General features: G+C 39.8%; 1 protein-coding gene across 2 annotated transcripts in view; it reads left to right on the forward strand.

The window, feature by feature from the left end:
* Window positions 1-25,543, forward strand: part of rev3l (REV3 like, DNA directed polymerase zeta catalytic subunit) — a 204,124-nt gene that overhangs the window by 81,978 nt on the left and 96,603 nt on the right. For both annotated transcript variants that reach the window (XM_067417392.1, XM_067417393.1), the window contains exons 8-10: window positions 13,630-13,714; window positions 14,590-14,714; window positions 25,084-25,212. In XM_067417392.1, the coding sequence (XP_067273493.1) occupies window positions 13,630-13,714; window positions 14,590-14,714; window positions 25,084-25,212 (339 nt within the window). The remainder of the gene's footprint in view (window positions 1-13,629; window positions 13,715-14,589; window positions 14,715-25,083; window positions 25,213-25,543) is intronic.

The following is a 25,543-nucleotide window of genomic DNA, read 5'->3' on the forward strand; positions in this document are numbered from 1 at the left end:
ATTATATTTATCGGGAGGAGCACATTCAGACAATTAACCTAATTAATTTGCTTTTCTCTATTTGTGTAATGTAAGTGTGAACTTGTGAATTATTAAAGGAATATACAAAAATCAACGTTACCTTATGCATGCACAGGCTAGACCAATATATAAATTAATGTGAGAACAACATTTTTTCATTAATCATGATCTCTGAGTTAAGCATGCATGCCTTCTTTATAGTAGCCTGCAGGTAAATGGTCAGACCCCATAACTGGCCACAGGCTCAGCACATAGCACATGAATTCAGTTGACATTATAATACAGTAGTCATCATTAACTAAGCATTAGCTTCTCATGACTTCATCATGTTTGTTGCCCTTCAACTAAAGTGGTGACTTGGTCCTTTGAAACAATGATAATTGTGTTATTAATGGTGGCATTGTGAAATGACATTGTGGCGAGGTGGAAGAGCGAGAGACATGGGTGGAGCGAGCGAGACCAGGGCGTAGTGTTGCACGATATACCGGTACTAGAAAAGTATTGCGATACCCTGCTATTACAGTACGTCGATATAGACTATTATTAGAACCGGTACTTTAAGGAGGACAGCGCTAACATGAGCTGTGTTTCTTAATTTGCGTGGATGTACGTGACAGCAGGTGTTTGCAGAGCTCTGCTTCAGCCGTTCAGTAAACATTAGAAGCAGAAGAGTTAAATATATACGTGCAACGCATGACTAAGGCTGCATTTACACTGCAGGTCTTGATGCACAATTCTGATTTGGTGACTATATCCGTTTTTTTTTTGACGACCCACTTACATCATCTTTTCAAAAGCGACCCGTATCTGATATTTGCATTTACACTGTACACTGGGAAAACAGCCCAAGACGTTCTTAACTGGTGAAAGAAGTAAAACCGTGCGATATGCGATGGACGCATACAAAATGATTGCACAATGTTTTGCTGTCTGCACTGTTCCACACATCTTTAAAGGTCGGCAAAACATTTCTCTCTTAAGGCGGAGAAAAAGAGGAGTTCCCTTGACGGAGTTGCCAGGTTTTCACAACAAAACCCGCCCAATTGCAACTCAAAACTGTGTTAAAGTAGCCCAATTCCGCATGAAAACCGCGGACTTGGCAACACTGGATCGCAGTTTGTATCCACCTGAGTTGACGTCATTCGCCTCCGTCCCTTTTTCAATGATGTACGACTCGCATTTACTGGAGAATATCCAATTTGACCGCTTACATGGCAGACGCTAATGCACGCATACGAATCATATCGGATTTATTACCACATATGAGTGAGGCCTGAAAAATAGAAAACCACCACATGCTTGGCTAAATAACTAAAATATATTTATTAAGAATCAGTGTATAGTTAAATTATAGAGTGTAGAGTAGACTAAGTAAGCAGTTTTATATTTGATTATTTCATTTTTCTTGACTTGTGTAGCGACTCAGGCGAATCAAACACACAATCGCCAGTTACATTCAACAAATATGTTTTGAATGCGTTGTGCTTTGGAACAGACCTTCCCCCAACACAACAGAGAAAGATTCTCCTTACCCTGGAAACCAGCTGATAAGAAGTTTTACGACCCAAAAGAATTCGGCCACATGAAGTCTTATACACAAAGAGTTTAAGACACAGAGCTTTTGCCTCAAATTATTTTTTTGCCTGGCACTTAAGCCATGCCACCAATGCAGGCCCTCCAAGCAGGCCTCATCTCTTCCAAAAATCTTCTCTTCTACAATCCGATCTTCAACCACACGGAGCATCCCTAAAAGCAACCAGCCGCTCCCTCCCGACCTCGGAGAAAGCCACCGAACACGCAGGAACATACGCACACAAGCGAGAAGCCAAAACGAAACCAAAAAGAATGCAAGTATTCTTATTCTTACTGCTGTAAAGAGGGTGTGTTATTTTCCCGTTGGGATAAATTAACTCCGTGAAGGTCGTATTTGAGGAACTGAAGGAAAGCCGTTCCTTACCCTCCCCCACTCTCTTTGTCTCTCTCTCTCTCTCTCTCTCTCTCTCTCTCTTTGTCTCTCTCTCTCTTTTATCTCTCTCTAACTTCAGTCTATTCATTATTCTCTTTTATGTATTCTTTCGTTAATATCTATATTTCTACTATCTTGATGCCTATTTAGTATGTACTTTCTGTGTGAATTGTAGTGTTATTTTTAGTCTGTGTTTATTAAACCTCCAAAGGACATTTAATGAGTTGAATCTGTTATTCTGCCACGTACACAAAGTCAATGAAACTTGCGATCTAAACGTTAACTGCTTATGCTACTATGTTAGTAAAGTAAACTGTATGACCATTTGAAATATTGAACTTATCCTGATCAGTAAAGTTAATGTTTCTTATGCGCTCGTAAAGCAGTAATCCCTTTATTGAGAATTGATTTGAAAAGTCTATAACTAATTTGCAGGACAAACTTAGTAGGATAATTTCAAGCAATTCCATAAAGGGTTACTTGTATTTAATTAAACAATTTTCCCTATCGGAAAATTTTAATACGTAATGAACAACTGGCAAATTATATTCATAAATTCATGAATATTGAATATTAAATCCGTTTTGAGTTAATTATTCCCCGAGACATTAAACTCATAAGTCGTTGTTGTTACATGTATTTGGTGGAGAAATATCGGGCAAGTTTCAAACGTTTGTGTATGTGTGAATGATATTCATATTCTATTCATTGCGTATTTTTGAGGTATTAATAACCTGCACGCGCGTTTTGTTTCGTTTTTGTTTTGTTGTTGTTTGGAGAATTGTGAGGTACCGCGCAAAGCGAACCCAAGCATAAACAGATGCTGAGAAATGTTGAAGTAGCCGGATTATATTAATGAAAATATGAACGGTACGCGCAAAGCCAACCCAAGCATAAACAGATGCTGAGAAATGTTGAAGTAGCCGGATTATATTAATAAAAATATGAACGGTACGAAAATCCGCGTGATCTCCGAAAAACTCTGCAGCCGTAGGCACAATAGGGTTTATCCGCGTGATTTCCAAACAAATGTATTGTAGAAAATCCATACATTTGACTCGAGCAATATATTATGTGTTCCATCAAAATAATGAGATTTTGATGCAGTCTGTAGACACGTACGTTGCGTTATCCCGCTTGATCTGAACTACGGAAAGTTTCTATCATTGCGGAAGATTGGGACAGGGCGAGACTCTCCTGTACAATATAAGGGGCCTCAGAATAATTATTATATCGTTAAGATAAACGATAACTCCTGGTTTAAGTCTGGCTTAGCTAACCAAAGACCTGAGACCTAAAACATTTGAATCAGAGATGCTGAAAACCGTCAGCCATATTGATAAATGTCTATTGGAGTCCATGTAAAATGCGTGAATAGGCAGATGATAAATTCCTGTTTTTCACCCGTTTCGTTGAGTAATTTTTAAATGATCTGCAAAAGCCAGTAAAGTGCAGAACGCCAGGGCGACTCAGAAATTGCAACGCCGCTTGCAAACCGCCAGAGGGCGACTCAAGAATTGCAACGCCGCTTGCAAACCGCCAGAGGGCGACTCAAGAATTGCAACGCCGCTTGCAGCACGCCGGAGGGCGACTCTAGAACCAGACAAAGCCATCTGGTGAGCATTTCCGCCTAACTAACTCTAGTCTAGGGCGGGCGCAATAGCGCCATCGTGTGGATAAATTCGGATAGTTTCACTCTCCGTTATTTGATTCTGCCTTAACAAAATAAGTTTGAGCCTATAAATTGTTTATTGCTTACTGTTGTACACAGTTTCATTTATACAATTTTTCTAGCAACAACCAAGTCTCCTTTCTCGCTGATTAAACACCCTTATTCGAATTTGAAGTTTAAAAAAGAAACATAACTTCCTCTAACTCAAAGTGAAATTAGGTTTAAGTCACAGACAGTCCAATTGGAAGGAAGGACGCCACCGTGTGGCTATACCCTGTTAAGTCAGCGCAACACTAAATCCCTACGCCCTTCCTGATTAATTCTTTTTATTTGGATAACTCCCACTTAGAGATTAATCGTTATAGGATAGGATTTTTGATTGGCTTTCTTTTATTTGATTTTCCTTACAGGCTTATTTAAATTTCATTTAAACTTGCTTTGAATTTAATTTGAATTAAGTTGAGCTTCTATTTTTTTTTTTTTTTTTTTTTTTTTTTTTTATAATTTTATTTTAATTTTTAATTTTCAATTTTTAATTTTAATTTTTAATTTTAATTAATTTTTTTTATTAAAAATTATTATTATTATTATTATTTTATTTATTTTTCTCTGCAAAAGTTTTTCTTTTCCCCTACCATTGGGAATAAAGCTCAGTCTGGTAATTACAAACGACATCAAAAGTGCTTTTGTTTTATCATTACTTGACAGAAACTTTTGCCTTTTTCTAAATTGCTCTTGATATTTAATCTTCCACTTAAGCGACCTCAATTCACCCCGGATGAGCTAAATGGGATAACCCATAGTACAAGCCGAATTTTAGTATATCTTGAGCATTAAGCCTATTAATTTTCCCTAACACTCCCAGCGCGCATGCTGACATTCCTTTCATTACAGACCAATTCATCTTGTGTTTGTTTCCACTGTGCTCTTTCCTATCCTCACTGTTGGACTATCACGATTGTGTTTCTTTCAGTTCACCAAGAGACCCCAAGGAGAATTAGATAGTCCCGGGACGACCGAGCAGCAGTTCACCAAGTGACCCCCCAGGGCTACCGCCCACCTAATTGTCTAAATTGTCTAATTATCTAACTGTCTACATCAGTTAGCCAAAATTCCCAGCTATCCGTACGATAGCTCATTAGCTTAGAACAAGCTTGCATTGGCTCTCTCTCTGTGTGTGTGTGTGTGCTGTGTTTCTCTCGTCCGCAGTAATGTTCCGTGCACCCAGTTCCGCCGTCCCGTGGGATCGCCTAACGACATGGCTGGAAGCGCTAACGGCCACCAGTCAAGGAAGTCTGGGGCAGCCGAGCCAGGAGCAACTGGACACCGAGCTAGACCAGCTGATGACACACGACCCCACGCACAGCTACTCCAACAAGGAAGTGGCCAAGATCCTCGGAAGCCTCGCCCACGTCCTCATCGCACAGGCACGTCTAAGCGAAGGGAGCTACGACAACCTGGAACAGGAAGCAGCAACGCTAAAGCTTCAAGCCAAGGAGGCCCGGAGAGACCAAGCCCTCACCCAGCTTCGTCTAGATCAGCTTCTAGACACAGAGAAAGACGACGAAACAGACAAAGAACAAAGAAATGAAATAGAAAGACTTCAAAAGACCCTGAAAGAGCTCCGTCGTGACACCGACCGACGAGTACAGTCAGAGAAAGACGCCAGGAAACACCTCGACGAAAAGCTTCGGCGTGGCGAATCCCTCCTGGAAAGAGCCCATGATGAACTTAAAGACAGAGACATTAAAGCTAAAGTCTATGCAAAACATTTGCAGTCGGCACAAGCCGAGATCGACGAGCTCATCCAGCAAAGACACGAGCTCAAAGATGAACTTGACATGGTGCAAAGAGAACTGAGACAATCATATATAGTGCAACGTTACCGGAAGGGGGAAACACACAACACAGAGTTTCCCCTGACCAGTTACTCCGCACATTTTAGCCATGAAGCAAGAGCTACGAAGGGGAATGACAGCCCCCTGTTTAAAAGAGCACCTGCCAGTCTCCACGAATCCCCGTCAGCAGCAAAGGAAAGGACGCCCTTCCAGGAAGTCAAGGTCAACAGCCACGAAGCTTCAAAGAACCTTGACAAGCTGGCCAGAAATATTCCTACCTTCAGCCCAGACCCGGCAGGAGGACACGACGTCCACGCATACTTAAAAGACATAGACTTTTACTTGCAAACTGTCGCTCACGCGAACAACTGGGACAGACTGTACCTGCTCAGGGCCACGTCTAATTGTGACGTATGCAGCTTTCTGGATCGACAACCAGAGGCCATCAAAGCGGACTACTGGCATCTACGACAAGCTCTAATTCGTGAGTACTCCGACCCCGAGTCAGACCAGGGGTTCATCACTGCCATGGACCTTAAGCAAGCTCGACTTGAGACCTCACAGAACTTTTATAACAGACTGCGACGTGCCTACTTCGGGACACGTAACGACCCAGGCATGGAGGAGGACATCAACTTCAAAACTCTTTTCCTCCGAAACCTGCACCCTACCATCAGTTACCACCTGGGGGTGCTGGCGTGTCCGCGCAGCATGGACACGCAACAGTTAAGAGACTTGGCTCACAAAGCTTACGTCAAACAGAAAACCATTTCTGAAAAGACTGTAAAACAGCCCACCATCTGCCCTGTCTCTGAGCACCGCCCAAAGCTAACCCTAGAGGGCGCCAAACAGAACCACAGTTACCGACCCGTCAACAGAGAGTCCAAACCACTCCAAGCCAGCAGAGGGCAGCGTGGTCATAATGGCGACCGTCCACGGTACCAGAGCGATCGCTCTGAAGGATCCTGGGACCCGCCTCGCCCAGAAAGCCAGCGAAGAGGCCACTCTCGACGAGACAATGGTAGGCCCAGACCTGAACCCACGTCTGGCAAAGAAAGTGTAGCTGCTTCTGAAGTTACAGAGCTCATAAAGATCCTGAAAGAGCTCCTCCGACAGAAACCTCACAAGGAAGACAAGAAGGACGGACCAGGTACAGCACGACTAGACATGATACCTGAAATCAACCTTCCCGCCCTTCCTGCAACTGAATCATCCACCCTGAACACTGTTCCCCAACCACGGACTAGTGTACTAACTGTTGCACCCCCACACGTCAGCAGCACACCCACACGACAGCTGACAGCAACAGCCTCTAATCAAGACAGTATCATGGCGCAGCCCAGCGTACCAAAAAGCGCTGTTTTGATTGTTTGCACGCATAATGAGACACTTGACACATATCCAGACGGCTTATCAAGCAACACACAGGTCCCCACACCAAGACTCCTGGGAAACCTAATCGAGAAGGGGATGGCTCGAAAACTCTATCTGACTATCACTATGGAAAGGGCATTTAAGCTCGAAGCCCTAGTTGACACTGGCTCCGACCTCGCGCTTATATCCGCCCAACTGTTTGAAAGACTCAGATTTGAAGCACAGAGGCAAAATCGCACCCATAGCCTTCACACTTGTAAGCTAAATGTGCAGTCGTATAGCCAAAACGACATCCAGCTCAAGCACGTAGCTTCCATCCACCTGACAATTGGACCTATGAGGCTGATACACCCCGTCTATATCTCCCCTATGAACACTTATCCGTTTCTCATCGGAAAACACCTGCTGGACCGCTTCGAACCCGTACTGGACTTCAAACAGCTGAAAGTCTGGGCTCAAGTGCGTGACCCTCTGCCCCTTCAGACACACACATCGTCTGAGCAAGACTGTCAAGTCACAAAGGTCACGGGAACTCCCACAGAGCCAGACTGCCAGGTCACAAAGGCCACGGGACCCCCTGCAGCACACTGTGACAACACAGCCTCAGCCCCAAAGCCAAGTTCAAGTTCGCTACTTTGCACATTTCAGCTATTGTCCACAAAAGGCAAAAAGTACTTTCTCACAGTGGTGTGCCAGTTTACCAAGTGGGTGGAGTGTCAACCAGCACCCAACGACACCGCCCAGACCACGGCATACCACCTGATGAATCACATCTTTTTCCTGTCAAGATTGCCACTGAGAATCAACTCAGACAGAGGCATCCACTTCACTACCGAGGCCATGCAACAGATCTGGAAATGCCTAAGAAACGCGGCCGTGATCATGCTCCTGTGCCTCCAGACAATCAGAGGCCAGCCACCACCAGACATCATCACACCGGGTCCAGCCTCAGGCATCGTACTGAGAGAGCAACCTGGACTGCTGATCACCAACTGCAAATGAATCCTCAAAAAAAAGACGTACTCTCCTGAACTTCACATCAGCAGCGCAAGCTCCTCCAGCCCTGCACACAAACGCAAAGGGGGGAGGAGCCCAAGCCCTCTGCCTAACCTTACACCAGCTTCAAGAACCTTCTCCTCCAACACCAGTTAGTCACCTTGTAGGCAATACTGCCAAGCCCCACACTCTGTCATGCATATGATTTGAGAAAGAAGGCCTTAAACGAACACAAGGCCGCCTCTGAAGGGATTCTCAAAACCCCAATGACTTTGAACTTTGAAACAGAGAAACCAAAGTGGATCACCAGAAGGCACCCAGCCTGGCCACAATGCGAGGCACCCTCTGGAAAAGTTCCTAGTCAGCATAGGACATAAAAGTGTCAAGATGCACAGTCCATCTTCCTAGGCAGGAGACCTAAAGGACTGACTGGCCATTGCGAGGAACATGGTTCCACCCAGGGCTGCAGAAAGCCCACAGCACACCTGCACCACACAAACGGACTTCTGGATGACAGGTGACGCACCGTCAGGGCACCTGCTGCCTCGACACCTGCTGCACAAGCACAGAGACCTGAACTGGGCTACTGTCTGCCTTATCTGCCGTGGAACGACCATCACTCCAGGAGACACAAACAACTGGAGCCTAACATGGCTATGGTGTGTCTGATCTTCCTGAATCTTTGATATCGCTCGTTGTTGTCCATAGGAGGGACAACAACTAGCGAAAGGGGGGATTATGTAGCGACTCAGGCGAATCAAACACACAATCGCCAGTTACATTCAACAAATATGTTTTGAATGCGTTGTGCTTTGGAACAGACCTTCCCCCAACACAACAGAGAAAGATTCTCCTTACCCTGGAAACCAGCTGATAAGAAGTTTTACGACCCAAAAGAATTCGGCCACATGAAGTCTTATACACAAAGAGTTTAAGACACAGAGCTTTTGCCTCAAATTATTTTTTTGCCTGCCACTTAAGCCATGCCACCAATGCAGGCCCTCCAAGCAGGCCTCATCTCTTCCAAAAATCTTCTCTTCTACAATCCGATCTTCAACCACACGGAGCATCCCTAAAAGCAACCAGCCGCTCCCTCCCGACCTCGGAGAAAACCACCGAACACGCAGGAACATACGCACACAAGCGAGAAGCCAAAACGAAACCAAAAAGAATGCAAGTATTCTTATTCTTACTGCTGTAAAGAGGGTGTGTTATTTTCCCGTTGGGATAAATTAACTCCGTGAAGGTCGTATTTGAGGAACTGAAGGAAAGCCGTTCCTTACCCTCCCCCACTCTCTTTGTCTCTCTCTCTCTCTCTCTCTCTCTCTTTGTCTCTCTCTCTCTTTTATCTCTCTCTAACTTCAGTCTATTCATTATTCTCTTTTATGTATTCTTTCGTTAATATCTATATTTCTACTATCTTGATGCCTATTTAGTATGTACTTTCTGTGTGAATTGTAGTGTTATTTTTAGTCTGTGTTTATTAAACCTCCAAAGGACATTTAATGAGTTGAATCTGTTATTCTGCCACATACACAAAGTCAATGAAACTTGCGATCTAAACGTTACCTAACTGCTTATGCTACTATGTTAGTAAAGTAAACTGTATGACCATTTGAAATATTGAACTTATCCTGATCAGTAAAGTTAATGTTTCTTATGCGCTCGTAAAGCAGTAATCCCTTTATTGAGAATTGATTTGAAAAGTCTATAACTAATTTGCAGGACAAACTTAGTAGGATAATTTCAAGCAATTCCATAAAGGGTTACTTGTATTTAATTAAACAATTTTCCCTATCGGAAAATTTTAATACGTAATGAACAACTGGCAAATTATATTCATAAATTCATGAATATTGAATATTAAATCCCTTTTGAGTTAATTATTCCCCGAGACATTAAACTCATAAGTCGTTGTTGTTACACTTGCTACTGTTAAATAGATCTAATGTAGCTGAAAAATAAAGCACTATTTTTGTCATATTGTTTGTAATTTGCATTTTTTGCTTATTTTTAAAAACAGATACAATTAAAAATCTATATTATAATTATAAGATTGCATTTTTAAAAATATTAAATTACTAAAAATAAAACAATGAATAGGTAATAAGTTCTGTTGTCATATTAATCATATCATCTGTTTTTTGTTTGTTTTTTACCCTGGTATCGATTTAGTATCGGTATAGGGGTATTTTAGTCTGGTATCGTATCGAAGTCATAATTTTGGTATCGTGACAACACTACCAGGACTTGAGTGCAAATGAGCTTGAGTCCTCTCATGAGGGAGTTCGGAGGAATCTAAGGACGAGCGACACCAGAGAAGAGTGAGAGAGGACCAGGCCTGGACTTTATTTTGAGTTTTTTTTTATGTTTTATTATGTGTGTGCACGGCAATCATCCGTGAGGGGCTGCCGCCTTTACTTTCAATTTGTGTTTGTTTATTTGATTAAAGTTTCTTAAATGTTAGCTGGTTTCCACCTACTTCCTTCCCATCTACAAACCCCGGGAGCAAGGAGGGACATGTCGGAGAGCCCTCGCTGCTGAGGTGTTCGGGCAGTGCGGATGGAGAAAGACCGCAAGTGGCTGCCCGAGGTGATGGTGCTGGAGTGATTAAAGACCAGTTGGACCGAGAGCTCACTGCCATGCCCCTGGGTTGAGGTGGGGTGGCTGCCGTCCAGAAGGGAGCGGAGAAGTCGCCGGCGTTCGCCGTGGGCCTGAGCCTGCTGCCATCCGCCATGAAGGGGAGGAGCAGGGAGTGCGGGACTCTCTGCCGTCTGCCCTCAACCATAGGAGCCACTGCTAGGGGGCAGGGAGGATCGAGCCGTCCACCAAGCGTCCAGTACCATCACATGGCACCACGAGGAAAAGCCTCTCGCTGGGTTGAGGACTGAGCAGCAGTGTGTCCGGGAACCGGACCAGAATTTTTTTTTCTTTCCTCTCCCCACTCTCCGGTTCTCTCGCTCTCTGTCTCCATCTCCCATTTCTATCGTCTCATCTGTCCATACCCCAGACGTGGAGATTGGGCCCCCCGAGGGGAATAGGCGCCGTCTCGGGTGTACCCCCTGGCCTGCGAGGGGCGATGGGTGTATGTGGTGAGGTGGAAGAGCGAGAGACATGGGAGGAGCGAGCGAGACCGGGGCATGAGTGCAAATGAGCTTGAGTCCTCTCATGAGGGAGTTCAAAGGCATGTAAGGACGAGCGACACCGGAGAAGGGCGAGAGATGACCAGGCCTGGACTTTACATTGAGTTTTGTTTATGTTTTATTATGTGTGTGCACGTCCGTGAGGGGCTGCCGCCTTTACTTTCAGTTTATGTTTGTTTATTTGATTAAAGTTTGTTAAATGTTCGCCCGTTCCCACCTCCTTTCTTTCCATCTATGAACCTTATTACAGACATGAATATGTACATGAAAGTTTAAGCTTTTACCACACAGTTACCGTAAGCTTTTTCATAGTGTAATGTGTGGTACAGATAAATATTAGAGTCGATAAATTCAAGTTCACATTACCTCTTTCCCTCCCTCGGCTGTCGATTTTCCAAACTGTGTCGCGTTATGACAGTCAACACGATGATGATTTAATATTCCTATTATTATACTTAAAATAGTTTACAGAAAAGGCTTAACAAACTGTTGCAGAGATATGCTATATTAGGCCTACAGTACACATCGATATCTCTTCCCTTTGTACTTTTAATGTTGTAAAGCGGCAGCGCTGCCTCTGCACAGGTGCGCGCTATGACTCCATGTTGCTTCAAGCACATCCCGTGCACAGAATGAAGCGCATTAACGCTTGCATGTTTTTTGCTGCTATGTATTAGTCTTTCATATTTTAATACTTTTGTGCAATAAAAGATTATATTTTCTTTTTCAGTCCTGTATATAAATGCTTTATTTAAAAACAAAATTGTAGTTTATTTATTTAGAATCAACAAAGGGAACCTACAAAGTCCTATTATATTTTAAATTATCAAGATTTGACTACACTCCAAAAAAATGCTCTTCTTATTTGGTATTTGTTTCTAGTTTTCAGTCCAAATATAAATCAAGTGAATTTTTGCTTAAAACAAGCTAAATTATCTGCAATGTGGTGAAAAAAATATTCTTCTTTCTGTTTGGGACAAAAACAAGAAACAAGATTTCAATCAGAAACAAGATTATTTTTCTTACTTCGCTGGCAAATAATTTAGTTTGTTTTAAGCAAAAACTTACTTAATTTTGATTTTATTTTCAACAAAACAAGAAAAAATATCTAGTAAAGGCATATTGCTTTAAGAATTTTTAGGTATTTAGACTAAAGACAAAAATAGCAACATGATAGACAGGACTGAAAAGAAATGATAACAATCTTTTATTGCGCAAAATAATTATAATATGAAAGACTTCAATACAGAGCAGCACAAAGCACGTATGCGCTAATGCACATCCCGTGCGCAGAATGATGTGCTTAAAGCAACATGGAGTCATAGCGCGCAAAGGCACTGTGCCGCTGCTTCACAACATCCAAAGCACTAAGGGGAGAGATATTGATGCGTACTGTAGGCCTTATAGCTTATCTATGCAATAGTTTAAGCCTTTTCTGTAAACCATTTCAAGTATAATAATAGGCACATTGAATCATCATTGTGTTGACTGTCATAACGCGACACAGTTTGAAAACGATGCGGCAGCATAGGAAGGGAAGAGTTTACGTGAACTTGAATTTGTCGACTTTAATATTCATCTGTACCTCACGTTAAACTATGAAAAAAAGTTTAAGATAACTGTGTGTAATGGCTAGAACTTTCATGTACATATTCATGTCATTTCACAATGCCATCATTAATAACACATTCATCATTGTTTCAAAGGACAATATCACCACTTTAGTTGAGGGGCAACAAACATGATGAAGTCATGAGAAGCTAATGCTTAGTTAATGATGACTGAGTACTGTATTATAATGTCAACAGAATTCATGTGCTATGTGCTGAGCCTGTGGCCAGTTTTGGGGTCTGACCATTTACCTGCATGCTACTGTAAAGAAGACATGCATGCTTAACTCGGAGATCATGATTAATGAAAAACTTTAGTTCTCACATTAATTTATATATTGGTCTAGCCTGCATAACGTAATGTGGATTTTTGTATATTCCTTTAATAATTCACAAGTTCACACTTGCATTAAACAAATAGAGTAAAGCCACTTAATTAGGTTAATTGTCTTAATTTTCTCCTCCCAATAAATAAAATAAAACATAATTTAAAGTAGTTTTATTTTTATTTTTTTGTTTATTTGAATGGATCCCATCAGCTGAAAGTCTATGCTATTAGCTAGTCTTCCTGGGGTCCATTCTAAAGTGTTACATTGCAGCAACAACAACATTATATCATAGTAGGTAAACACAAATTACATACACTCATACATACATACATAAATTCTTGTTTCAAAAGTAGTCTTACATACATGAATTAGACTAATTTTTAAACATAGAAAACATCATGATCATGCGTAATAAACCATAATTAATGATGATGTACTCACCTTAGATAATGTTTAATTAAGGTGTTGTTTATCCATGAAGTCATGAATGAAAGATCTAGTTGCTAATGATGCATGATATATTAATACATGTGGTAATGCATAAGTCATGCATGAATTCGAGATAATTCATGTACCCCTACCGTAGTGTTACCGAGAAATATGTTGAGCATATTTTTTGCAGCACCATTTATATTATTTCACCATGCTGCCCAACTCTTTTTCCATGGTTACTGTTTCAGATCGAGGCTTTGTAGAGTTTGCAGAGAGTGAAAAAATCTTCATGAAGAGGTTTAAGGAAATTCTCAGGGAAAATGAATTTGACATGTGAGTGAAGTTTATCATATCATATCACATAAATGTTTTTCTTCCGAATCTATGAATTTCTATCTAGTAATTGAAGGACAAATGAGCTTTTATTGAGATGTTTAAATCACTACCCAGTCTCCTGACAGCGTGAGGAAACCATCGCTGTGCCTCTAGTCATTAATCAGAAGACTAATTAAAGGGGTGATGAATTGAGAAATTAACTTTCGCTTGAGTTTTTGATATATATATAAAAGCGCGACCTAAGACTTGTTTACAAACGATTCTGCAGTTAAATGAAGCGTTTGCGAACACGCGTACAATGTCTTCCCCACGTGAGCTGGAACTTAATTAAAAATAAATTAAGTAGCATCACACATTCCTAATATTAGGATCCAAAGGAAGCTTAGGCGGCTGTGTTCTTCCACAATATCTTGCCATCTTCTTCAGGATGTTAATTGCTGCTGTCTAGCATGATCTGATGAGTCGGTGAGCGGGGCTACTGAATTACATGTGCTTATTTTTCTGTAAAGGCGGTGTTTTGTCAGTCGATGACGTCAAGGTGCGAACACAAACGTTTTCTGGGCATGATGTCTATAAAAGCTTTTCATTTACTAACAAGGAATTTTTCAGCTCTGAAACTTACAGGATATGTGTACGTTACCATGGCCTTTTATATATCAAAGGCTCAAGGGAAAGTTGATTTCTCAATTCATCACCCCTTTAATGTAGAGGTAATTCATCTAGCTGTTTGGAGACCAGCTCCAGCAAAGTGTTCTGATGCTTTCAGAAGACTGAAAGGGTCACTAGACTGGGGGGAGAAGGGTGCTGGAAGAATTTAATTGCTTGAGAGTGGGTTGGTAGATGGATTGATGTTGATTTTACTTGTTTTGTAGGACTCAGACTGGGTCTGACGTTGATTCTTTTCCTGAGCTCTCACTCTATCCTGCTGTGCTAAGCCCAGATGAATCGCCTTGCATACCTGCCAGCCAAGTGAATGTGGATCAAGATGCAATCAAAGGTAAAATGCACAGTCTTGAGAGAGCCAACGTACTGATTTTCTTTTTAAACTTCTTAGTGGTGCTTGCAAAGCAAAACATCACTTTCATATCAAATGCTTGATATTAGTGATGCTGGGGAAGCAAAGATTTCAAAGATGTGTTCTAAGATAGTTGTAATTAAAAAAATCACACCAAGGGTATTATTTTATTTTGGCTTTAGAAAAGATATCAATCTTCTTTTGAGATCAATTCAATATTAGAAATATAATTAAATATGAAAGTACTTTGATGCATTTAAACTGAGATCTACTAAATAAGAAATGTTTTATAGTAATCTAAACCTCCCTGAAACACTTAAAAAGCACCACACAAAAAAAATACATCCATGGCACCCAACAGTGGAAACACTTTTTAATGAAGGCAAAGGTCTAACTGTTCTCTGGAAGCCTAAAGTGTGACAATTTTTAGCGGTGTGCCAAGAAAGTTCTGGAACTAAAAAAAGTTTGAGGTTTATAGTTTAAACTTTAAAATGCATTCAGATGTTTTGTTTTAGGGACAATTTAAAAGAGATGTTTACTCACAGGATATGGGAAAATAACTATTTTCCAAGCTTAGCCGAACTTTTGGGTTTTTCTTTTATTAGTTGTGTGTCCTTTTACATCTAAAATGTAAAATCAGGTGAAGTACCTGACAGAGAAGGTAATATATGCAGCATATGCAGGTAAACATGAGAGAACCAAGTTTTTGTAGCAAGATTTACCCACCCTTAAATCCAAATCAAATCACCTTAATTTATATAGCGCTTTTTTACAAGTCCAATTGTTTCAAAGCAGCTTCACAGTGTTAGCAGGAAGATAATGCAACAGAAACAGTGAAGTTATCCAGCTAAATTCAATGATCATATAGTGTCAATGCGGGCAGATCGGTAATATATTTGAAATTTAGGTGTCCCCAACTGAGCAAGCCAAAAGCCAAAGGCTACGGAGGCAAGGAACCAAAACACCTCTAGGTCCAGAATGGAGGGGAAAACCTTGGGAGAAACCAGGCTCAGTCGGGGTGGCAGTTCTTCTCTGGCCGACGAACAGTATATGATTATAATTCTGGCAACATTGCAGGTCTTAAGTCACATTAGGTAAATAGAGATTCGTAAGATTATTCTGGAGTCGTCATGCTGGAGCCTAATTTATTGAGGATGTTGCGTCTGTGGCATCCACAGGGGGGAGTTTAATTGACACGCTCTCTGCAGACACTTAAGGGATTCGTTGGTCATATCTATGCGCAGGTCCGCCATACAGCCCGAATCCGGCTGATTGTAGTGAACCTTGGGATAAACAGAAAAACTAACATTAATGCAGATGCCATTCTTATGATGTAATGAGTACATCAGCTGTTATGGGAAGTGTTCCCGGTTCCGGCTGACCTAGTTAACCCCCTGGACCCAAAGAACGCGCCCACTAGTTTTGCTGGATTTTTCTAGCCTAGAAATCTAGACGCACCCTAGCGGCAGCAAATCTAATCTGCCGCGAGTATCGTCTAGCAACTCTCAATACACTTCTGAGCTGTAAAAGTCAAACTCTGGTCGGGCTAATCACATCATCAAATCAGCTTTGACCGCGACTCTGGAAGACTTGGAGTTAAGCTTTTCTGTGAGAAAAGAACAAAGAACGGCACTAAAGTCATACATACGCATACAGCGAAAGTTTAATCTGTCAACTAGCTCTGCTTCACCTTCGTTGCTCTGGTTGGTTGTAGCATTATCCAATTGCATGCAGAGGGAGTTTGAAAGACAACCGTTTATCCCGCCCCTTGGAGTGAGCCCTGTCAATAGTGAGTTTCCTGACCAAACATCTTGATATGGGTCTGGCTTGTCAGGCTAGGATTTTTCCTTATGACAGTGTAAAACGGCTTAAAATACTCCATCATTTTTGGCCTCACAGACATGAACAATGTCTTTACAAAGCTTAAAGTGTCTACTTTTATTTATGTACACACAAAATAATAACTACATGTTGTGCATTTCACTAAATAAAGGGGCACGCAGATGTACTCGGCAGGGAAGCCTCACTGTAATCCTAGATCGGGGTATAAGCGCATCTGAAGCGCAGAGCAACTGTCACTCGGCAGCTAGAATAAATCTATATTTGTCCAAATATGCACACTGTTTCACTGTAACACACGTGGTTTAGTGCATGTCTGTGACCACAAATAAACTGGAGAAGACGTGGCTTTTGATTCTTGTCGATATTACATTATAAATATTGTTCATTAGCCTACAGATCGGTTATTTTGCACTCCTGACATAAATTAATGTCAACGCTTGCAGGTTCACCGTTCGATTCCTCAAGTTCGTTTTACTTTACTGAGCCTTTGTATCAATGGCTTCCACAGATGGCATCCCGGTTACAGCTCGCTTAGCGCCCTTACTTCATATCAGCACAACTCCTCACTTTCTTGATTTTTTTGCATGATGCTTACAAAACCTCCCCACCATGTCTCTACATTACTGATGGAAGACAACCCTGACTCTCATGCATAATAACTAAATTATTTTATGCATACTACAGCGCAGTGATTGGATTGAATGAGCAGTCTGTCATGAATATATATTGAGAATCGCTCGGAACGGTCAACGTCAGCATGTTCCCACCAGCCCATACATGGGCCAAAAAAAATTTCATTTTAGCCGATTGTAATGTATTTAGTTCAATAAAACAAATGTACTGTATGTGGTAATGGCCTTAATGATTTACCTCGGATATAAGCGAGACTGAGCTTGTAGTGTATTTGCGCATCGCGCTTGGACTGCAGAAATTGTGCTCAGTGTAAAAACGCTCTTTTCTTTCAAACTGGAGTCTAATAAAAGTTAAACAGAAAATATGGTAGCTTATGTAGACTATAACTGCACTTTTGTTTCAGAATAGTAATGTTTATGTCAACCCTTCCCTATTAATGTTTGCTGCTGTATCCTTTACATCTGTGGCTTTTCTCAATTTCTCCAGCTACGAGCTAGGTCACGTATCAAACAGAAAATACACACTACATTAATCGCGCTTTAATGGTCCTTTGTCAATTGCAGTGGTTAAAGAGCCAAGAAGACAACCACCAAGAACACCCTAGCAACTACTTAGACTTAAGAAAAGAATTAAAACCTGAAAAGCATTTTAAAAAAAAAACCTTGCATCTTTTGGCTTGTACCTGGAATTTAAAGTCAACCTCAAAGACCTTTAAAGACCTCAAGCTTTTTTGACAGATATTTATAAAGCAAAATTTATTGAAATGCTGTAATAGTTTGTCCACAAAAAGGTTGGAAATTATGCATATGTGAAATGCCATAACTGACTACAAGAGAGCCGCAAAGACCTTCTTACAAAGCATCATCTGTTGAAAGATATTGCTCAGGTGAGGGCTGAAAAAAATAATAGTTAGATAAAGGCATTTTGGTAACACTTTGCGGTAAGGGTAGGGCTGGGCGATATGACGAAATATATCGTCTGGACGATAGAAAATGTCTATCGTTTTATTTTAGGCTCTATCGCTTACGCCACGATAAGGCGTTTACAGCAGAATTTTATGTCAAGATGCACCTCACGCCACGGCATGCACGCTGCAATACATAAACAAACATGGAGGAAGACGGTAGTAGACACGGTTCAGAGTCAGACCAGGGTAATAATTATGCCAGAGTGGTGCATAAGCGCGCAAAACAAACTTCTGACACAGACGCTGCAACGGGCTTTTACGCGTGGCACACCATAGCCATATATTGAAATATTTTAATGGCAGGTGTAGGGATGGCGAAAACTAAACATTTTCTTGACCGACCACCGAGCCTCATAAGCCGGTTGAAACCGGTTAACCGATTAGTTAAAAAAATATGCTACTCTATTTGAAATAACAGCCGCGAGCCGCGCTCCCTCTCTCTCTGTGTCTCTCTGTCTCTCTCTCACACACACACGCACACACTCGCCTCCCTTCCACTCACTTCACTTTTTTAAATCCCCCACAGCGCGAAACACGAGTCCCGCAAACGCGCTGCCGTGGAGCTTGTTTGTAATCTGAGGACAATGGCTCCTTAGTTTCGAAATGGTTTGGGTACAAGGTGATCGCGTTGAAAATAAAGGCATTTGTCTAGCGTTATGAGCTCATTTGAAACATTGCCGCGGCTCATTTAAGAAAATGACAGCTCCGAAGAGACCCGCTTTAGTTCGAGGTAGTGCTAACAATAAAGAAAGACGATCAACATCAACGATTATGTGTTACCACTGAAATGTAGATATTAAAATATTTCCAAATGTAAGTCCATCTTAAGCGAAATGCACGCTTCATACTGTCGTCTGCCCTGGCTCTAACCTCGAGTGTTTAGCCTGTTTACTTTTTGCAAACCTTGTGAGCGCGTGCCAAATGTTTTTATTGGTTTATTAAGTAGCCTACACACAGGCGAGTTATGAAAAAATGAGTGTGAGGGATATGTTCACTTCACACAAAAATATTTTGGAATGAGATGGCTAATTGTAGTAGCGTTTAGTCCACTGTATAATAGCCTAATTTAGAGATCACTTTTTTTTTTACTGACAACTTTGATCGGTTAACGTTGATACGGTCAACCATCGGTCAAACGGTCATCGGTTAACATCCCTAGGCAGGTGTTAACTTTACCAACGGTCTTGCTTGAATAAAAGGTTCTAAATAAAATAAAAATATAGTCCATACTACCTTTATTTGTTTTTTTATATCATTTCAAACTGCATTTCCACTAGGGATGCGCGATATACCGGTACTGAAAAAATACCGGTATATATTTTATTTAAAACGGTACGATATCATGATTTGGCACATTTCGGTATATGCTGCTTTTCCGAAGTTCACCGCTAGATGGCAGCGCGCTACCCCAACTGACCCGAAACAACCGGCTAATGTGACAACAACATAGACGGACAAAATGGATAAAGCAGTTGAATCTCACTCAAGATGCCCAAAACGAATTAATAAAGAGAGGAGTAGAAGTGACATTTGTAATGACTTTGCTTATAAAACTGATGAAGAACCATCAAACCTAGCCAAGAAGCATCTATCACTATCCTGACTTTAGGACTTCTTAAGAGATCGACAGGTCAGTGGATCATTCAAACCATCTCATTTAGACATTTTTGTTTTTTTAACACTGATCAACGCACACACACAGCCTAACATAAGATCAAATATCACAATCTCCAGCGTTCGTTTCAACCAATGACATTTAGATCTCATTATATTTGCACGCGTACTATTGCACTGTTTACATTCGCGTTAGACACCGCCGACTGTGTTTATGTGAATACTCAATAAAGACGGACATTTGTACATAATTCTGTGTATTTGACTGTTTAAGGAAACTTAATGTGTAATGTGCGAGCGTGACTAAGTGACAGGCGTGTGTGTGTGTGTGTGTGTCGTTGTTATAAGCTCATGTCTCCTGTAACTGTTATTACGAAATGCTATAAAATCTCTTGCGTGTTCAAATGATTTCCGTTATCCATCCCGAGACGAGCGTGAAATGTTGAATCGGATTATGCAGATTGCTTTAGTGTAGTGCGATGTCTTTTGAAACCAGAAGCAATTAGCTAATTTTGAGAGATTTTTGCTGAAATTATTTCTCACAAGAAAGTTTTCAAATGACTGATTTGATGTGATAAGCTTCGCTGATTAATTTACTAATAAACATTTGTGGTAATTTCCCACTTTATAAACTCAAAACTTGCATAATTGTTCTCATTCGCGTGCAATATACCCGCGCTAATATCAGACCTTGTGGTATCGATTTAATATCAGTACTTCGGTATTAGATTGTGGTACCGTACCGAAGCCAAAATTGTGGTATCGAGCCATCCCTAATTTCCACATTGCAATTTTGTATAGACTATTCATAAACTGAATTAACAGAAAAATTGCTATATCGTTATGTATATCGTTATCGGGATATCAAATGAGCTATATCGGGATATGAAATTTTGGCCATATCGCCCAGCCCTAGGTAAGGGTACATGAATTATCATGAATTCATGCATTAATTAATGCATGACTTATGCATTACTACATGCATTAATATCTCATGAATCATCAGGAACTAACAGGAATTCAACGTCTTACATTCATGACTTCATGGATGAACAACACCTCAATTAAAACATTAACTAAGGTGAGTAAATCATCATACATTATGGTTTATTACTCATGATCATGATGTTTTCTATGTTTAAAAATTGGTCTAATTCATGCATGTAAGACTACTTTCAAAACCAGAATTTATGTATGTTTGAATGTATTTATGTAATTTGTGTATATTTAACCTACTAAGATGTAATGTTGTTGTAGCTGCAATGTAACATTTTAGAATGGACCCCAGGAAGACTAGCTGATTACATAGACTTTCAAGCTATAAGATCCAATAAAATAAACAAATAAATAAAAATAATAATAATACTTATGTTTTATTTTATTTATCGGTAGGAGCACATTCAGACAATTAACTTGCTTTACTCTAGTTGTGTAATGTAAGTGTGAACTTGTGAATTATTAAAGGAATATTGGAAAATCAATGTTACTTTATGCACAGGCTAGACCAGTAAGTTATATAAACTAATGTGATTAACTAAAGTTTTTTATTAATCATGATCTCTGAGTTAAGCATGTTCATGTCTTCTTCATAGTAGCCTGCAGGTAAATGGTCAGACCCCAAAACTGGTCACAGGCTCAGCACATAGCACATGAATTCAGTTGACATTGTAATACAGTAGTCATCATTAACTAATCGTTAGCTTCTCATGACTTCATCATGTTTGCGGCCCCTCAACTAAAGTGGTGACATGGTCCTTTGAAACAATGATGAATGTGTTATTAATGATGGCATTGTGAAATGACATGGATATGTACATGAAAGTTCAAGCCTTTACACACAGTTATCATAAGCTTTTTCATAGTTTAATGTGATGTACAGATGAATATTGAAGTCGATAAATTCAAGTTCATGTAAACTCTTCCCTCCCTCTGCTACGGCGTCACATTATGACAGTCAACACGATGATGATTCAATATTCCTGTTATTATACTTAAAATAGTTTACAGAAAAGGCTTAACAAACTATTGCATAGATAAGCTATAAGGCCTACAGTACGCATCAATATCTCTTTCCTTTGTGCTTAATGTGAAGCTGAAGCATTGCCTTTGCACGTGTGCTCGCTATGACTCCATGTTGCTTCGAGCACATCATTCTGAGCTCGGAATGTGCATTAGCGCATGCGCTTTGTGCTGCCTATTGAAGTATTTCATATTAAATACTTTGGCACAATAAAAGATAATCATTTCTTTTTTCAATCCTGTGTATTTTATGTTGCTATTTTTGTCTTGTTTAGTTTAAATACATAAACATTCTTAAAGCAATATGCATTTACTAGATAAGTAAAATGACATAAGATATTTTTTCTTGTTTTGTTGAAAATAAAATCCAATTAGTTTTTGCTTAAAACAAGCTAAATGATTTGCCAGTGAAGTAAGAAAAATAATATTGTTTCTGATTGAAATCTTGTTTCTGTCCCAAACAGAAAGAAGATTATTTCCCTCACCCGATTGGCAGATCATTTTGCTTGTTTTAAACACAAACTCAATTTATTTTGATTTATATTTGGACTGAAAACAAGAAACAAATACCAAATAAGAAGAGCATTTTTTGCAGTTGTAGTCAAATCTTTTGATAATTTAAAACATAATAGGCCTTTGTAATGTGCCTTTGTTGATTCAAAATAAATAAATAAACTACAAAAAATATATTTTTATACAGGACTGAAAAAGAAATGATAATCTTTTATTGCACAACAGTATTATAATATGAAAGACTTCAATATAGAGCAGCACAAAGCGCGCATGCGCTAATACGCATCCTGTATGCAGAATGATGTGCTTGAATCCATAGACATAATATACGTAGACGCCTCATGACGTGCTGGAGCGTGATCCAGCCTCGATGCCATATTGGTTGGGTCTCTTCACTCAACGCTAGCATTGAGTCAATCGGAGTCAATGGAGAGCGAGCAATTATGCCCGTATTTTGTGCAGTTTACGGTTGCAATAACGCAATATTGATACCAGATCGCTGCTTGAAGCAACATGGAGTCATAGCGCACACGAGCAGAGGCAACGCTTCCGCTTCACAACATTAAACCATAGACAGTAAAAGAAACACACAAAGGAAAGAGAGATGTGTACTGTAGGCTTAATATAGCTTATCTATGCAATAGTTTAAGCCGAGGGAAGAGTTTACGTGAACTTGAATTTATCAAATTTAATATTCATCTGTACCTCACATTAAACTATGAAAAAGCTTATGATAACTGTGTAAAGGCTTGAACTTTCATATACATATCCATGTCATTTCACAATGCCATCGTTAATACACATCATCATTGTTTCAAAGGACCATGTCACCACTTTAGTTGAGGGGCCACAAACATGAAGTCATGAGAAGCTAATGCTTAGTTAATGATGACTACTGTATTATAATGTCAACAGAATTCATGTGCTATGTGCTGATGCTGTGGCCAGTTTTGGCGTCTGACCATTTACCTGCAGGCTACTATGAAGAAGACATGAACATGCTTAACTCAGAGATCATGATTAATAAAAAACTTTAGTTAATCATATTTGTTTATATAACTTACTGGTCTAGCCTGTGCATAAGGTAACATTTATTTTCGAATATTCCTTTAATAATTCACAATGTCTCACTTACATTACACAACTAGAGTAAAGCAAATTAATTAGGTTAATTATCTGAATGTGCTCCTTCCAATAAATATAATAAAACATAATTAAAAGTAGTCTTACATGCATGAATTAGATCAATGTTTTTTGTGAACACTGAAAACATCATGATCATTTGTAATAAACCATAATGTATGATGATTTACTCACCTTAGTTAATGTTTTAAGTAAGGCGTTGTTCATCCCTGAAGTCATGAATGAAAGACGTTGAATTCCTGTTAGTTCCTGATGATTCATGAGATATTAATGCATAAGTCATGCATGAATTAATGCATGAATTCATGATAATTCATGTACCCTTACCGCAAAGTGTTACCGGCATTTATATACCATGAAACAATGAAGAGATTGGAGAAAGTAGATTTATCAAACACACTGTGCACCTCCAAAATGTATAAGCCAAAAAATTATTTGTTCTAGTTTCAGAGTTTAATAACAAATTCATCTAAAACATCAAATCACTACTATTTTTTGTTATTTTTTTATCCAGAGACAGATGCAGCTGTAACTAAAAATGTTATATGTGTAACTTTTTTAAATGGTCTATGTTAGCTTAAATAAAGCTCTTTTTTTTTTTTTTTTTATATTATTATTTAGAACTTTTTGGATTATCCTGATTTGTTTCAGATCAAATTATATTACATAAATTGTATATAAAATGAAAAGCAAACATATACTTGCAAAAAAAAATATTTATCATGTAGCCTAGGACAGATTGTGACCATGAAATCAGAACTTCTTTAGGTGTCTTGCTCATGGACACCTCGACACTTGGTTAGGTGGAACCAGGGATGGAACAATCTTCCGGTTTGTAGCCAACTTACATGAACCACTGAGCCACTGCCACCCAAAATAAACAAAACATTTATAGGCCTATTTTTAAAATGTATACATATAATAATTTTTTTTCCCAGGAACTAGGGACTTTGGGGGTGGTAATCGGTGTGTTTCCGATCCTTCAAATATTCATATTTTTGTGTAATCAATGCGTCATCCTAAATAAACCCATCTCTTGTGTGATACCTCAAAATTTAGAATATTCCGATCTAATGATTTCTGACCTGTAAGGTTGCCAGAATAATAATAATACACTGTTTGTTAATAGGCCAGAGGAGAACTGGCACCCTGACTGAGCCTGGTTCTGGCTTATTTAATGGATTTTGTGTGTAGTAATCAGCAAGGCTTGTGCCATCCCAAGACAACAGAACTCCGAAGATTCAGCAGCAGTGCTTAATAGCGTTGCAGGCATTTGTATATGAGAAAGTATCATGTAACCCTGGATGTATGGAAAATAGCTTCAAATTAAACTTTTTTACCCACTTAAGCACAAGTCCCAGCACCATGATTGTCCCACTCAGTGTCACTAGAAAGAGGGACACACAGATATATCCCTCACTGCTTCATGCTGAGGAAAGAAAACAAAGACACTTAAAAAAATAGACTGTACATAGTGTACGTATGCCGAGGAATGAAAACAAAAAGAGCACAAAAAAAAGACTGTACATAGTGAAAATTAGTGCCATGGGAAGTTTTATCTCGGTGTAATTTTTTGATGTCTGATAAATGTCTGTTGTTGTTTTCCTTTTCACCATATAGATACAAAAAGGCATGGTGGGAAAGATGCTGAAGTGGCAGTTGTTGATGAAGAGGCCATTTTGAGTTTGTTGGAAAACAGCCAGACTTTTCTCCCTCTCTCTCAGAGACCCAACCAATCAGTAATGCTTGGTACTGAGACTATCAAAACAAATATAATATCTGATTCCACAAGCAGTATTCTCGCACTGCAACTTTTTTCTAAATTTTAAAATATTATTTTAACGATTTTTATTTATTTAAAGGTGCACTATGTAACTTTTCCATCCGCTAAAAGCCATCTATTCAAAACAAAGGTGTAGTTTGATGATGCCAAGTTTGAGCATTATTAGTCTGTAATCAATTGTTAACATTGCTGTAGTATGAAGCAGAGCAAGAGCTGAGCAAGGGCGCTGGAGTGATTGTTAATAAGATGACTGAAACACAGGAGCAGCAGGAACAGGTTTATTATACCACAGTCGCC

Source organism: Pseudorasbora parva, chromosome 15, assembly GCF_024679245.1.
Source record: "Pseudorasbora parva isolate DD20220531a chromosome 15, ASM2467924v1, whole genome shotgun sequence".
Lineage (NCBI taxonomy): Eukaryota > Metazoa > Chordata > Actinopteri > Cypriniformes > Gobionidae > Pseudorasbora > Pseudorasbora parva.